The sequence below is a fragment of the Engraulis encrasicolus genome, chromosome 2 (assembly GCF_034702125.1).
Source record: "Engraulis encrasicolus isolate BLACKSEA-1 chromosome 2, IST_EnEncr_1.0, whole genome shotgun sequence".
In the NCBI taxonomy this organism is placed as follows: Eukaryota; Metazoa; Chordata; class Actinopteri; order Clupeiformes; family Engraulidae; genus Engraulis; species Engraulis encrasicolus.
The window spans coordinates 6,786,785-6,802,438 of NC_085858.1; the positions used below are offsets into that span (position 1 = coordinate 6,786,785).

The 15,654-nt window shown below is 45.1% G+C and overlaps 2 protein-coding genes across 2 annotated transcripts in view; both read right to left on the reverse strand.

Moving 5' to 3' along the window:
- Positions 1–638: 638 nt before the first annotated feature.
- Positions 639–8,311, reverse strand: samd1a (sterile alpha motif domain containing 1a). Its single transcript, XM_063220718.1, has 7 exons — positions 7,643–8,311; positions 5,456–5,723; positions 5,101–5,240; positions 2,952–3,018; positions 2,719–2,818; positions 2,360–2,474; positions 639–2,023 (listed from the first exon to the last, which is right to left on the reverse strand). The coding sequence occupies exons 1-7, from the start codon at positions 8,066–8,068 to the stop codon at positions 1,874–1,876; spliced, it is 1,266 nt and encodes a 421-aa protein (XP_063076788.1). The 5' UTR covers positions 8,069–8,311; the 3' UTR covers positions 639–1,873.
- A 1,599-nt stretch (positions 8,312–9,910) lies between these two features.
- The window catches only part of prkacaa (protein kinase, cAMP-dependent, catalytic, alpha, genome duplicate a), a 34,133-nt gene continuing 28,389 nt past the window's right edge, over positions 9,911–15,654 (reverse strand). Inside the window, exons 9-10 of the mRNA XM_063220764.1 lie at positions 15,235–15,399; positions 9,911–12,978 (exon numbers count right to left, since the gene is read on the reverse strand). Of these exons, the coding sequence (XP_063076834.1) occupies positions 12,853–12,978; positions 15,235–15,399 (291 nt within the window). The 3' untranslated portion in view covers positions 9,911–12,852. The remainder of the gene's footprint in view (positions 12,979–15,234; positions 15,400–15,654) is intronic.

The window sequence follows — 15,654 nt, forward strand, 5'->3', positions numbered from 1 at the left end:
CCCAAAAGATGTGACGCAATTATGTCTCTAGAGGTATTCATAAAGAATGGTTCAGGGGACCCTTAAAGGGGCAGCACTACTGAGGAGTCATCTCTAATTATTTGGGAATTTGGAGATGTATTTAAAATTGGTTAATGAGGTGTCAAGTATTTAACAAGTTATTATTCAACAAGTAGCAATTGAGAACTTCCGTTTGTCACAGACATTGTGATGTAAATTGATTATGTCTTCGAGAGAACGGGCTGTACTAGCAGCACAACTAAACAACCACTTCAAATTATTGGCAAATGTACATGTACTGTAGTCCACAACAGCTAAAACGCGGAGTTAAGATTAACAATTAAGACGTTTGTGCGACATAGTGATGTCTTGAGGGGATCCATAGAGAATGGTTCCAGGGGGCCGGTGAAATGATTTGACTTCAAAGCAGGGACTTACAGTAGAGGGAAAATGGACCATCATATTATCACATCACTGCGGTATTTGTATATCTTGGATAGGTGACGACTAAATAGTTCATAATAAGCCAGTGAACAGTACATAGCATGAACATGAGTAGCCTACTGAAAACCTGAGACATGAAAAAATAATTACGAGGAGATTTAAAGGTACAAAAGAAGAGAGTTGAAAATGAAATGCTCAGTCAACATCAGTTTAATAGGAGACAATTATAGCTTAACCCAAAGACCTAGTCTTTTGACCAAGCAGTCTGGAGATATTACAATACCGTATGCTGTAAACAAATAGTAAGGTCCTGACAAATAACAACAGAGTGCACTTTGTGCGCCTTTGGAACAGAAAAATAACATTCTAGACTTTGTAATTAAAAACATGTCCAATTGATAGGCAACTGATGAATATTTTCGTTCCTTAGTGCTAAACAAAAACAAACTGCCGTCGAACATTTTTGTCTTCCAGGTTAACATGCTTTAGATGCGCAAATGAGTACCTTCAAATAAAATCAGAAAGCTGTTTACCTGTGTAAAATAACGGTAAGAGTGTGACTTTAGCAGGACCTAAAGATTAAAATGCTATTGTTATACAAGAGGCATCTTATATGTTAATATACTGTTATATACATTCAAATACAGAGCTAGTGGTCAAAATTACTGCTCCACCAAGACAAAACGGCAAAGTATGTACCGCGTAGTCATTGCCTTGTAAACACTATGTACATGAGCCATATTTTATATGGAATTCACAAAAAAACAAGGTTTTCACTTGCGTGCAAAAGTAAAAATTGAACAGAGGTCAAACCCAGAGACTGGAAAGGGGTAAAAGACTGAGGAAGAGAAGGACTGGGACGTGGCACACAGGCCACCTGTGCTCTTTCAGTCCTGAAGGAGGGAGGGAGGGAAGAGAGACGAGATGCTAAACTCTGGGGTGACATGGGCTCCATCCCATTATCTTAACTCCCGTACGGCCTCCAGGTGACCAGAAGAGGTCATTGACGACAGAAATTAAATTCAATATGAGCATAATGAGCAAAGGCTCAATTCAAAAATATGGGGAATGGGGAAATAGGGAATGGGGGAAAAAGTCCCCCAAAAGTTGTTGTGCCGAGGCAGACAACGGGAAAACTATTGTTTTCTCCATGGAGCCGAGGTGTCAGCAAAGTGAGGATAGGAGTTTGTATAATGGAAAGGACCCATTGTTTTAAAGTGTCTCAGCTTGATGACATCATTCTAACGGCGACTGGTGTTTGACCCACTCAGAACTCAATGCTGGTGAACTCGCTTGCCAAACTCGAGTGAATGTTTGAGAAGGTGAGTGGATGTATGCATGAGAGGCAGACAATTGTCACAAGCTGCTGTGCAGATGGCTAAGAAGAGAGAGGTAATGTGTGTGCGTGTGTGTGCGCGCGTGTGTGTGTTCACCGTAGGTCACCATCTTCCTGAAACACTCTCCTCTGAAGCATCTTGACATGACGCTCGTAAATTTTGAGGGCGGGCCCAAGCTTGATAGACAGGCCAGTCAGCACATCACTGCGCTGCATCAGGAGAAGAGATCGGCCATCAATCTCCTGCCAAGGGCAAAACAGACCCGTGTAAATATATTATATACACCGGTATATATTTCGAAACAGAGACTAGTGACTTCATGTAGATTAATGGCCGGTGCTGTGATTATTCATTTGACTCATCATTTATAGGACAGCCAAGGACCTCGGGCCAGGGGGTGGCGATTTCACACATCATTTTCAAAACAGTACGCCTGTTGCACAAGACTGAAGCTGGGAGTTTAGCTCCCCCTAGAGGCCAGAGCAGAAAGGGCAGTGGTGGCAGCAGCAGCAGCAGCAGCAGCAGCAGCAGTGGCACACTGCACTGCACTGCACATCATTATTATGACCAGTACCTACCTGTGTTCTGAAGGCCAGCGCCTGATCTGGGAACCCTGCTGTGGTGAAGTAGCTGGCCACATCTGCCACAGTCCACTGCGTTGGATCTGGGCCGACCTCTGCTCTCCCGTCGCTCCTGAGGACAACGCGAGTAGAAATGGACACGCGCCACGTCAAACACACTACTGACTGAGTAACAATGGGAACCCCTCTCCTCAAGATCTGGAAGGATGTTGGCGTCTGCTCTTTGACCATTTTTGGGATTTATTTTTTACATTTTCATTTAAGAATGAATGGGTCTCTGCATGTCAACACAAGGCAGAGAAAAACCTCAATGAGTCCTGCCTTTTATATTTCCCAACAAGGATGAAAACACTCACTCTTCTCTCCTCTTCTCCGCATCCTTCATGGCGTCATCGTCGTCGTATTGTTCCAGTGCAGAGGACGCAGTCACCTTCAGGCCCTTCTTATTCTCCTTACCTGCAACAGGGAAAGCAGTCAGACAATCAATCACTTCGCAGAGCAGCAAATAAAAAAATAAAATGAAACTCCCCACAAGGTCACGGTCTCATCAAGGCAGGTAGTAAAGCCGGGCCAGGGCCGCTGGACTCACCGGAGGCGTGCTCCAGACCGTAGGCACACGGGTGGGAATGTCCTTTGGAGACCTGCAGCGCCTCGTCCTGCACCACAAATATGCAACAGAGTAGCTTAGCGACAAGAATGCACTGAGGCATTAACGTCATGAATATACAGTATACACAGTACACACAAACACACGGTGCTGTTCAAAAGACTGTGAGCCTAATGCCAGAGCTCTTGCTGCATAGTATTTTTGCAAAAAGATAGGGTTCACCATTTAGCTAAAAAAAATGGTTAACTAAATGGACATTTTTGGAAATAAAACAAATCAAAAATCAATAAATAATAATAATAATAATAACCACCATCCTCTTCACTGAGTAAAAAGTTAGCAAATTTACAACTCCTTTTAATTTACAATTTAGAACTCCAGATTCCACCTAATTTACCAGGACCTAAGAGTTCCCCCTCAGGCATCTTCTCCGGTCTCCTTCATTAGCAGCCATTATTTAAATCACACTCCCTACACTACAGTGACTAATCAGTCTGACATTCTCCATTTAACTAGAGGGGTTTGCAGCACCAAATGTCCACAGTGGCAGCATTTGGAGGGTACCAACGTAAGGACCCCTGGCTTGGCTGGTGCAGAGAGTAAAATCTTCCCTTTTCTCCATCCCATTTCTAGGTTGTTTATCTGCAGTGGTTATCTTGCTGCATAACCTGCTGTCAGGCCAGGTTCAGCTGACTGACAGTCGTGCGCGATGTTGTGTTGAATTTGTTGATGAGCCTAAAAAAATGGGGGCTCCCTCGTAGCTATGTGAGGCTGAACTGGTCCTGAGGCAGCACCGCAGCCCCACATATTGACACTCTTCCCACCACGCTGCTTTACAGCAGTGTTCCTCAACCTTTTCCGTCTAGCGTACCCCCTTAGCCTTTTGATATGCCATAAATACCCTCTCACTCATGCTCTATGATCTCCTCCTCTAGCGATGGGGCTATGCTCCATATATTTTTTAGTATTACATTTTTCCACATACCCCCTGCAGTGTGCTAGAATTCACGGCTTTAGAGTTACACTCTTCTCACGGTATGCAGCACTGGAGTCTTGCCAGGCAGAACAGTTGTGAATTCAACAAAACTCTTCAATTCTTAGACGCATCTGCAAAGAAGGCTGATTTTTCAAAAGCCTTGAGTTTTATCTATGTGCTCTCCCCAATCATTTGCTGTCCAATTATTTCTGAACAGAGTTTTCCTCCATGCAGCTTCTTTTCTTATTAATGCCTGTGTGACGGAGGTCATCTTGCACCTGTTCACCCCCCTCGGGGATCGAACGTGCAACCTCGTCAACTACAACGGTTCGGCAATGGGAGACACAGTACGATACCGCTGGGCCAAGAGACTAGTCTCTCGGCCCAACGGCACGAGACTATGAGGCTATCGGAGGGAGGTTTTACCAACGTTCCACGCCAACTCTGTGCTAGTTAGCCTCCGTTACACCTGAAATGAGCATGTGAATCCCAGATATCATAGGAGCTTTCTCTCTCTCTCTCTCTCTCTCTGAATTGCAATCAAAGGCTTGACGTGGCCACTGACTTCACTGCCACTCCATGTCACTTCACTTTTGGAGGAAAACATCCCATCAAGTGCGCACCTGTTTACACTAACAATGTACATCACCATCCTTATTTTTCCCGTTTTAATTAGTTCTCTACCCAAAGTCCTGCCTAGAGAGAGTTTTCAAGATAATCAAGCACCCAATTATGTCCCAGCTGATGACATTCCCTGATGCATTAAACAGTGCAGTTGAGGAGGGGCTGTTAGCAGGAAGGGAAAAGCAGTTGAAAAGAGTTGGTGTGGGTATGTAAAGGACTAACACAGTGCTCTAAGTACTGTAGAGGGCAAAGTGTACATGAGCTAAATACTGTTCCCCAAAGTGCTGGTTAACTGAGTGCTGAGAGGGTATGTGACTAGGTGAATGGAAGGTATTAAAAAGCGCTTTCAGAAAAGTCCTAACAAATGTGTTCCATTCATTGGTAATTCATTCATATTATTGAAAATCATGAAATCTGACGAGATATTGGAATAATTCTGAAAATTGCATAAAAGCGTTCCAGAACAGGGTTGAAGCTTCCAAGCAGTACTAGTGTTTACTGTATGTATGTCTTAAGACAGAGCTGACTGACCAGTGTGGCGCTGCACTTTGAGCCCAGTTGATCAGGTGTGGCTGCACTCTCCACGGCCCTCATCCCCTCCTCTCTCTTCAGAGCACACCTCTGCACAGACGGACACATGGCCAGAGGCTGGCTCCCCAGCTCCAACACTCCTAAGGGCACACACACACAAATGCACACAAATGCACACACAAACACACACAAACACACACACACACACACACACACACACACACACACACACACACACACACACACACACACACACACACACACACACACACACTTTTCATTTTGTTGCCCAGACTCTTCTCCTTCACCAGGCACTTGCTACAACAGTGTAATTGCATCTAAATTTGGGACTAACCGTTCTCTCCAAGTGTTCCAGTGGGTATAGGCTCTGCCTGGTAGGCATTGCCTTCCACTCCCTCGCGCTTCAGGGTGGCAGGGCTGGTGCAAGGCCTGCCCTGGCTGGCCCAGTAGCCGTTGTACGATGCCGTGCTCTGGCTCTTCTGGGCACAGATGCCTAACCCATCTCCCTGGCCTGGCATGGTGATGCCACACCCATCTTGTGTGCTGTGCATGCCATCTTGTGATACACCATTTTGCAAGTCCACTGCCATGGTCATGCTCTCCTGTCAGACATAAACTTGTGTGTGAAACTGGGCAGTGACTTTACATGCATATTCTCTATCATTCAAGCAAAGACAGAATGACTGCACCATACAGGACAATGAGATGCACCGTAATTATGATTTAAACACATAACAATAAAGGAATACAATATCTTTGAATTTCAAAAGAAAACGTAGCCTACGGTGGATCAATATTAGAGATGCATGTCAATGTGCGCAAAGTGACCACCCATTTAACGCACGGAGCCCACTGAAAAGAGCACACTCTCTTATCCCATTGTCTCATAGTCAATCGCTCGTTTGTTTATTTTTTTCAATTCTGCACGATCAACCTTATCTTCCAGATTCATAATTCATGCTTTCACGACATGGGTACCTTGTTGCATTTGGTCTCTGATGAGCTGAGCGGTCAGTGAAATGATGCAGTTCGCATGTTTGGCGTGCAAAAAACTGCGCCATATAAACAAAAGCATTAACACTGACCTTTGCCGGAGTAGATAGCGGGCATACAGAATGGGATAGCCCATAATCATCTGGCTGAACGCGAATGCGGCGATACAGCTCTAACGTTAGAGAGCGCATACAACTGCTTGGAACAAGCAAGTGTCAATGGCGGAGGCGCACAAAGGCAATCATTTTAGTTTCAACGATGGTTAGAAGTATGTGCAAAGGCACGAATGGCTTGTCGACCTGCTACGCTGGACAGTTTCGACAAGCGTTGCGAGTTTTTCGGGCCTTGCTAATGTCCGTGTGTCTTCACAACTACAATGTGCTTTTCGAGGCGGCTTCGCTTCGAACTCGTCCCTGTTGGGTGTACCATTGGTTAAAATGGCATACTGTGTGGAAAACATCCTTTTCCCCTCATGTGTGCGAGTGACGAGACATGAAACTGGAGCTTTGCCTTGCCGTACGTATGTCCGTGTGTAACTAGCTGAGGCGCGCGAGTGCGAGCGCTAACTCCACAAAGCCCGCCCCGCACCTCACTGAAGCGCTTGCGACTGAGAACACGCAAAACAGAACACTAGCCCTCAGCTTGTCCTGTCCATAATTCACCAAATAAACTCACACAATGAATGTTCATCAGTTCGTGATGCTGAACAGCATGCAGTATGGAACCAAAGAGGCACGTGTGTGAGGATTTGTAGAAGTTTCCGTTATTTCCTAAAGCTTTTGATTCTCTGTCGCTTCGATTACCTATTGCGTTCGGGGGGGAAAAAAAGACAAAAACGCAGTGCTGACGTGCAATCAAAATGCTAGCAGGCTAGCTACCTTTCCATTGCATCGGGCTTAGGTCGTTAGTTCTTCGGTAGCCGCACCGACGACTTCGTCCCTACTTCCGAGAGGAGCTACTCTCGCATTTTCCCCGACAAAGGGGAGCATGACAGACTATCTTCTTGCACGTATTCACTTTGTTTTGACTAAGGGTCATCTCTCCCTGCGACAGCCGCCTTCATACCTATACACCCACTTATCTTGGAGCTTTGAAGTGCGTGACCTTTGAATGTATCGTCCTCATGGCCCTCAGCGTTTAGAACTGAACCCGTCGATCTGCTACATCCAAGCCGTTTGGATGAATACGCTTGGCCTCGTGTCGGTGCAGAGCCGAGTTTGGACAGGCAGACTTTGTACGTTACTGGTTCTTTGTGTCCGTTCACTTGACGCCCCTTCAACTTCGATGTGTTTTGTGACTTATACAGTTAAAGTCACATGATAAACTTGTTTCACAACACTGACAAGAAAACGTCTTCCATTATTGGCGTTCTTCTACCCCCGGTTACAAAAAGATAGTGCCGCTCCCCGTCTGCGGCAGCTCGTCAGTGGGTGCACTTGCTTTAACCAAGCCCAAATTAAAACGAAAACTCACTTTGACTAATACATTTGGCAATAAGAGAAACTACGTATTTTTAAACCGAACTCACAGTTGTATCTTCGCCCATGTCTGTGGAATCTGCCGTTGTGTCAAGCGTAGAGTCGTTAAACTGGCTGCCATGCATTACTTCCATATCCCCCATCTCATCCTCCGTGGGACCGAGAGCACTGTCGTCGTTGCTCGAGTCTGGGTGCGCTGGTTGTTTCACCCCTGTTCTGTTTGTTACCTGACCCAATTTCTTTCGGTTTCTTAGCACTTTCGCAGCGTTTCGGTAAGAAATCGAGCCCTTGTAGTTAACTTTAAGTACCGTTTCTTCTTGTATCAGTTTCTCCAGTTCTTTGCAGGTTCGATCTGGCTCGGACCCGTGTCGTCGTCGTACCATCCTACAAATTCTTTCGAGGTCTGGTCTTGCTTTTCTTGATCGTAGAGAGTCAATTGTCTCGAGTATCCAGTCGCGATACCTTGGTTCAGACATTTTTTTCCAAACAGGTTCGTCAGATTCTTGTCTTTGCGATGTGACGCGTAACGTTACTTCTTCTTGCCGCGGTCGCGGTCCGAGCCCAGTTGAGAGACTCAAGAACGGAAACCTCACTGTACGCGTGCGTTGCTCACTTGTGCGCTTAAGGTGGACCGGCCGAATTGCAATGTGCCGCCAAAGAGAGCAAGTTAAGGGCGTCCTGACTGAGAATGGCGTCCTTTAGTGTTCGCGCGCTCTCTCCCCCAGTATGCGCCTCATCTGCTATTCATTATCAGCGTCGATTAATGAAAAGCTAGTCAACTGTCCACCCCTCCCTGTGTAACATAGGCCTAGAATGAACATATATCAGCCCCAACGTATTACAAAAAGCACCCATATGGTTGTAATTTTAACAAGTAGAACTTTATTGGAATGATACATGTTGTAAAATATTACTTTTTAGTTTTTAAAACATACTCGATGTGTGCTAAGGGTATCTGTCAAGTTCTCCAGATGGAAAAAAAAATATAATTAAGACTGATAGGCAGAGATATACAGTATTGTTCCCCGAAAAAGGTACAAGACTACACCATCACCATTTCTGCATCGGGAGGAAAGAGATTCCTGTTATTGACACATTTAGAAAAAAGAGACAAAATGTCCTCCATGATTTGTAAAGCAAATGTCTGTCTGTAGCCTACGACGTGCGCGAGGGAAAGAATGTACACAAAAACAAACGTAAGCATAAACTCGTGAGCACAACAGAGCAAAAAACAGTGGTAAGGGGAAAGTTGGCAATCGACACCGTTTAAGAAAGGTTAAAAGAGCCAAAGAGGCTATTCGGTGCCATTTACATGTGCACCATGAGGACTGCTTTGCTCATTTGCAAACCACTCAGACACGTTTTTTTTTAAACGAACCACTGCGCCATCTCACCAATATCTTTACCTCTCATATTTGCTTTGCACACCCAGTGTAAGCCACCAGGCGGCATGCCTCACTGTCGCCTTTCAATACACTAGTTATGTGAACATTACAAGCAGCCGGCCATGAGCTAGCACGAGGTCAGTGCAGGGCAGAGAACCCGTGGGTCCATCCACATGTGACCCCACTCCAAGGGAGGGTGTGATTCCAAAAGGTAAGGAGACCCACATCAGGAGTGCATTGTGCATTGCCCTCTCCTCTCACACAAATCCATTTTCATACCTGAAGATAACGTTGAGAGGATTCTGCCCGAAGAGCACTGCTTCCCCACCACTAAACCGCAATGCAGTAGGCCTAAAGCTTTGGACAGCAGGGATCCATCTAAAAATCTGAAAACGAGTTCTTGGTTTCTTTCAAACATTCTTCTTTCTTCTAGTTTTAACAAACCAGAATTAATCAGCATTATATTGAATAATTTGAATTGAAAAGTAGCATTTGAAAGGTTTAATAAGCTGGCAACAGACTATCAGATTTGTGAACATTCAGTAGAAATAATTTAATCTACACTAAATGTCATGACAAAACGTGTTAATATTCATTTGGGGAAGAAAAAAAAACACCTGCACAAATCAGCTGTGTGCTGTGGCACCCTGTAAAAAAGAAAGAAAAAGAGCAAAGAAATACTCTCTGGGTGTATGTTCCAGAGAGAAGGACTTGAATCTGAAAAGTTCACATCAACCAAGAAGCCAAAATCAGAAGTTTGGACACAGGATAAATCATTTTCTATTATTGCACAGGGTTCTAAAATCTGTCCAGACCAGGGATCAGGCTATAGATTGTCTCGAGTCCTGCCGTTTAACACAGGGTATAATATGCTGTCCAAAACAACAACAAAAATTGGGCTGACAAAACTTTGAAATGACTTTCTTGCACGTATTGAATTCTGTACATCATAGGTAGCTTTTTAATTAACAGATGGAATCATAAGCCACAAGGACGCATTTTCTAAAATGAACATTGAAGAAGAAAAAGAAAAAAAGGATCTTCCTGTCTGGAGGTCAGCACCAGGCAGGGTAATGTCCAAGGCTAGAAAAAAAGAGACTGAATGATTTAAAAAGCTGCTTTGAAAGAAAAAAAATAGACAAAACAAGCACAATGCACAAAGGGTCTTTCAGCCCTAGATCCAACACCAACTTCAGATCATTTTGAGCTCCTGGACAGGTGTATGTTTGGGGGGGGTATGTGTGTAGGGTGGGGTGATGGGTAAACTTGGAGTTATTAAGGGGGGGAAACAAACTTTAACTCACTGCCTATGCTCTCCCTTCACTTTTTTTCTTTTTGAAAAAAACACTATACACCCAATTTCAACACATGCACACGCACACACACACGCGCACACACACACACATCCTCCCCCCTAGCCCTCAAACAAACAAAACAACAAAAACATGACAAAGAACCCTGTGAAACCTGGCCCGGAAACAGCTATTGAAAAAAAGATGTCATTTACCCTTCTAACACTTAATTTTAAATAAGTGTCATCTACAAAATGGCATGCACCATATATCTGAAACATGTTGCTACTTGTTTGTCTTCCCATCCTCCATCCCCTTCACATTGGCTTTTGTCACCGAGCGGCAACCCTGCTCTCTCAAACAACACCGTCAACATTTGGGATTTTGGCCGACATCATAGTACTTTATTTGTGAAACAAACAAACAAACAAAAAGAAAGACAGATGTTCGTCCCCCAGCAATCAAATGTGATGAGCCAAGAGATGGATGTGGATGGGGCTGTGTGTGTGCATGTGTGTGTGTGTAGGCTTGACTTACATGAGTGTATATTTATGTGCTACAAGCGCCTATGCTTAAGGAGTGCTCTTTAAAACGGTGGTGACTACAATTGAACAAAAAAGGAACCACATTTTCCAATTCCATCTTCAAACCACTAAACAAACAAACACATACACACACTTGCAGTACGAGTGCACTATTTTGAACATTACGCCTCTTTTCTGAGTTGTCTGCAATGTTTTAGAGTCCCCCTCACCATATATTTGAGGTTTGCTGCCATCTCTGTTATTTGGCTAATTTGGATTTTGTCTCAATTGGCTTTAGAATGGCCATCTATGGACATGTCTATATCTGTGCTTAAACCACTTTTAACATTTGTTTTTAAGAATGTGCAACTTCAAAAGAGTTTAGTAGTATTCATTGGTATTCCAATCATTGATATTCCATGACAATTTTTGTAGCAAAACATGGCGCCTGTCAAGCTTCATGTAGCATTTTGTAAATACATTTCTTTAATTCATAAAATGCCAAATAAATCATGGCAGAAGACTTATTTCACTTTCAAACTTGCTAGTGAATGCCAGTGAACATACCTAAACTACTTGGTGACATGCATACCTTCGAAAACAAATGTTTAGGGTGATTTTAAGAACAGATATATGGACATGTCCATACACGGCCATTTTAAAGCTGGTTGAGAAAATCCAAATTAGCCAAATAAAGGAGACAGCAGCAAGAAGCATCATAAAAACGGTGAGGAGGACTCTAAAAACATTGCAGAAAACCCAGAAAAGATAGCTTCATGTTCAAAATAGTGCACTTGTCCTTTAAGAAGACACACATGATTCTCAAAAGTTAAAAAAGCAACAACAAAAAAGAAAGTCAAAAGAAAAACAAATCATCCAAGAAAGTGGACAGACAAAATTACCTCTAAAAGATAAAGGCTGAGCATTGAAGTCTGCTAACTTAAAGGTCCCAAAGACTGTTAAGACCTACATGACAAGCCTGTTGTGAGACCAACTTTAGGTACATGATTCAAATCTAGTCTTGCCCTCCAAGTGGTCAACAGCAAAGGATCTAAAAGCGCTGAAAAAAAAAGTTTCACATACGATCGTGCCACAACACAAGTCATGATGATGGCTGTGTGCACACGTGTGTATGTGTGGTATGGTACGGTATGATGCACTCGTCATGATTTACGTTAGCCTGAAAAACAGAACGTGTCTGCTGCCACCACAAGCTGAATACCGGTGGCAGTGCCTTCAACACGCCACTGCAAACACTGGTACCATGACAGGCACGTTAGACTTGAACTCTGTATTGCTCGGGCTAGGGGAGGAGGACGAGAGGTCAGGGCTGAATAAAGTATCAGTTTATGTTAGTAAGTATGTGTGTGTGTGTTTGTGTGTGTATGCATGCGTGTACGCATTGGGGCATGGTATGGATTTTAGCAAACAAAGCAAGTGATGTGATGATGCCCTTGTTCTCGGACAAGCACCTCCAGAGATGGTCCACCCCTGGAAAGGCTGCAAAAATAACCCCAGTACCACACAGACGTCAATGCCTGGCACCTGCCACAGTCACCAGGCGGCGTCAACTCTGCCTTGATTTAAACAAGCCAAAAAAAAAGAAGGAAAAAAAAGGACAACCAATTACAAGGAAAGAAAGTCGACTGCATCTCTGCCACCAACAGACCAAGAGATTGAAAGAGAGAGTAGGGTGGAGGAGTGGGGAGGACATTAAATGGATAAGTAACAGGTGAAGAGACGATCTGAGAAGGCAACACTGCTGGCTCTATCTGGACGACTTCATCGCTCCTTCCGAGGATGGGAAGGAGTAGGGGGGTGTTGTTGAGGGGGAGGGGGGGTTGTACATTGTCGTTGTCGTTCTCTTCTACGTGCAGGTCGGCAGTCCCATTTTCATTTTCTTTTACACACCACCACCCCCACTCCCCACCCCTGCAAAAAAAACCCTTTAGCTCTTTTCTCTGTCCCTTCCCCTCAATCCCTCTCTTTTTTCTCTCTTCCTCTTTTTTCCTCTTCGTCCCCTCTCTGCCTCTGCTGCAACCCAGGGTGCGGTTTTCTTTTAGAACTCGGCAAACTCTTTTGCGCACTTCTCCGTGAAGGACACGCGGATCTCCTCCTCCTCATAGTCGTCAAAGTTGCTGGTGTCTCCGGGGCCTTTGCACTTGGGGATGAAGGGGGCCTCCACCTGCCGCACACACACACACGCACAAAATTTTAAGATGAAACAAGAAAGAGAACAAAGCGTCAAAATATGGTAAAAGTCCACCTCATCATCATAAATTTTAAGCAAACTTGGAAACTAGGGTCATTTGGGGGGCAAAATGATGAACTGAGTTTGCCCATTTCTTGCATCCATATTAAAACAGGCTAAGGGAGGTCTCGATGATGTAGGATGGGCACCTACAAAGTCAACTTAAGAGGTCAGTGACATCTACACAAAATGTTATGTTTGGTTTTCATCTCTAGAGCTATTGGTACTGATAAGGTGGCAAAGGGGGCCAGCAGCACGGCAGGATGGGGCCACAGAGCCAAGCACGATATGGTTTGGCAAAGAGAGCCGAGGTCTGGCAAAATCCTTCTACATTAGGTCCCTGCACTTGGACATATTGGAGACGCCTTTGGGCTTTGGGTTAATAAGACCGGGTCCCATTCAAAATGAATGGTGATACAGCAATATATGCACTGTCTGATGACTGATGGCTACACAAACCCGATGGTTGAAATAGCAAAAAGTAGATTGTAATGGCTTTTGTCAACTGCCCTGAATCAAAATAAAGCTTGAAAAGCCACTTTTACCATTTTGACTGCATGTGCAGCACTTCACTAATGGTACAAGAGGGAAGAGTGGAGTTTGACGCTCCAACATCATTGGAACCCTAGTTGTACAGTTGGGCATGTGACTGGCATTTGGAAGTGCAACAAGTGGGATACTTGCAGGACACTGGTCATACTACATACAAAGCCAGCTTTGAGTTCAGAAAGATCCAAGGCACTCTGAAGTAGCCCGATTATCACTTTCAAATCTCTTCGAGAGTAAAGCGGGGCATACACTGTGCGATATTTTCAGTCGTGGGTCTTAAGCTTCTGCTCACACTGCACGATGGAATTTCACCGTTTAAAAGTTCACAACTCACGACCTCACACTACATGAGCCGACGGTCGGATGCGAGCGAAATGCTTCCACCGTACGACGCGACAGGCATGTTTCCCCGGTCTGCAGAGGAGGGAATATGCGCACCTGAGGTGGAGATGAGGTCGCGCTCAACAGCGAATCGCACGGCCCTATTCATTTGTGCATGTAAAGTGTCAAATCGGGTCGTAGCACTGCTTTAACTGTGCGATTTACGCACAAGCCACAACCAGAATTTCAAACCGTTTTGATTTTCTTGCGACCCTGCAATTGCACGATCGTGAGGCGAAATCGCTTGTCGTTACCCCATGTACACGGCACGATGCGAGACTCACGATTGACCTGCGATTGAGCAAGAAATCGGCCCGACTCTCAAAAAGTTGTGCGAGTGCCAAATCGGGGCAAAAGTCGCACAGTGTAAGCCCAGCTTTAGTCTGACCTAGAGCAAAACGATTAATGTTTCTCAATCGGCATGGTTGACCCACCGCCCTTGCTTTGCTACTGGTCGAGGCTAGAAAAGGCTGTGCCGAAGTTTAAACCGAACATTTTCTTAGTCCCAATAGAATGTCTCTGCTCAAACCACGCCACTGCTTTGAACACACCTCAGTGGGCAGTCATGGGTGAGCGGTTAGGGCGTCAGACTTGCATCCCAGAGGTTGCCGGTTCGACTCCCGACCCGCCAGGTTGGTGGGGGGAGTAATCAACCAGTGCTCTCCCCCATCCTCCTCCATGACTGAGGTACCCTGAGCATGGTACCGTCCCACCGCACTGCTCCCCATGGGGCGCCACTGAGGGCTGCCCCCTTGCACGGGTGAGGCATAAATGCAATTTCGTTGTGTGCAGTGTGCAGTGTTCACTTGTGTGCTGTGGAGTGCTGTGTCACAATGACAATGGGAGTTGGAGTTTCCCAATGGGCTTTCACGCTTTCACTACCCAGGGGCTGTTGGAGCTGCTCAAAGTTGATTGCTTCCCGACAAAGTGGGTGGAGTTCCCAAGTTCTCCAGAGCTCAGAAAGTACTTCCATTGCTCTTGACCTGACTAGTAGCAATGTGGAAGGTGTTGAGTCACTAGGAGGGCACGGCCTGGCAATTCTGAAGCGAAGTTAAAGAGTCCTTATTTTGACTGAGTCAAGTCGGCATATTTTCGTTGTGTGCAAGCCTCTTGAACTTTCCTCAATTCAAAACTTGCTCTTTCAGATCCTGATGCGCTTTCAAGCACCTGAAGTTTTAAGCTTGCACCCACAGCAGCGACCACTACCCCATCCCCTGTCTACAAGTTAAATGTTTCTAGACCACATCAGCGTCCACTGACCTTCCGCTGGTAGATGGCGATCCAGTCGGTGGTGGCGAACCACTTGTGGCCCTTGATGTCGTTGACGCCGTTCTTGAGGTTGCCAAAGCGCTTCGTCAGGTCCACCTGGAGCAGGTTACGCAGCAGATCCTTCAGATCCGAGCTGAAGTGCGAAGGGAAGCGGACCTGCGGGAGGCGGGAGAGCCATGGGGGTCAAAGGTCAATGATGATTCCAAGTTTGAGCCTTTTGTGCAGAAATGAAGATGTTCTTTGTTGTGTAACATCACCTACAATTCAACTCATATAGGCCCACAGCAAAGGACAGAATGATTCTGAATGGCAGTTCATGTGCTAAGTGTTTGTACTAAGCCATCACCAATGAGATGATTCAGTATTAGCAACATTAATTCAGTGTGTGATTACAGATGCAGTTTGCTAACG

Excerpts from the sequence above, each read along its gene's own strand:
- samd1a (XM_063220718.1), bottom strand. The coding sequence starts at position 8,068 with ATGTCTGAACCAAGGTATCGCGACTGGATACTCGAGACAATTGACTCT. Across the intron at positions 2,819-2,951 it reads CGGTCTGGAGCACGCCTCCG|GTAAGGAGAATAAGAAGGGC; the intron begins GTGAGTCCAGCG and ends TCCCTGTTGCAG. Across the intron at positions 2,024-2,359 it reads CGCTGGCCTTCAGAACACAG|GAGATTGATGGCCGATCTCT; the intron begins GTAGGTACTGGT and ends TGCCCTTGGCAG.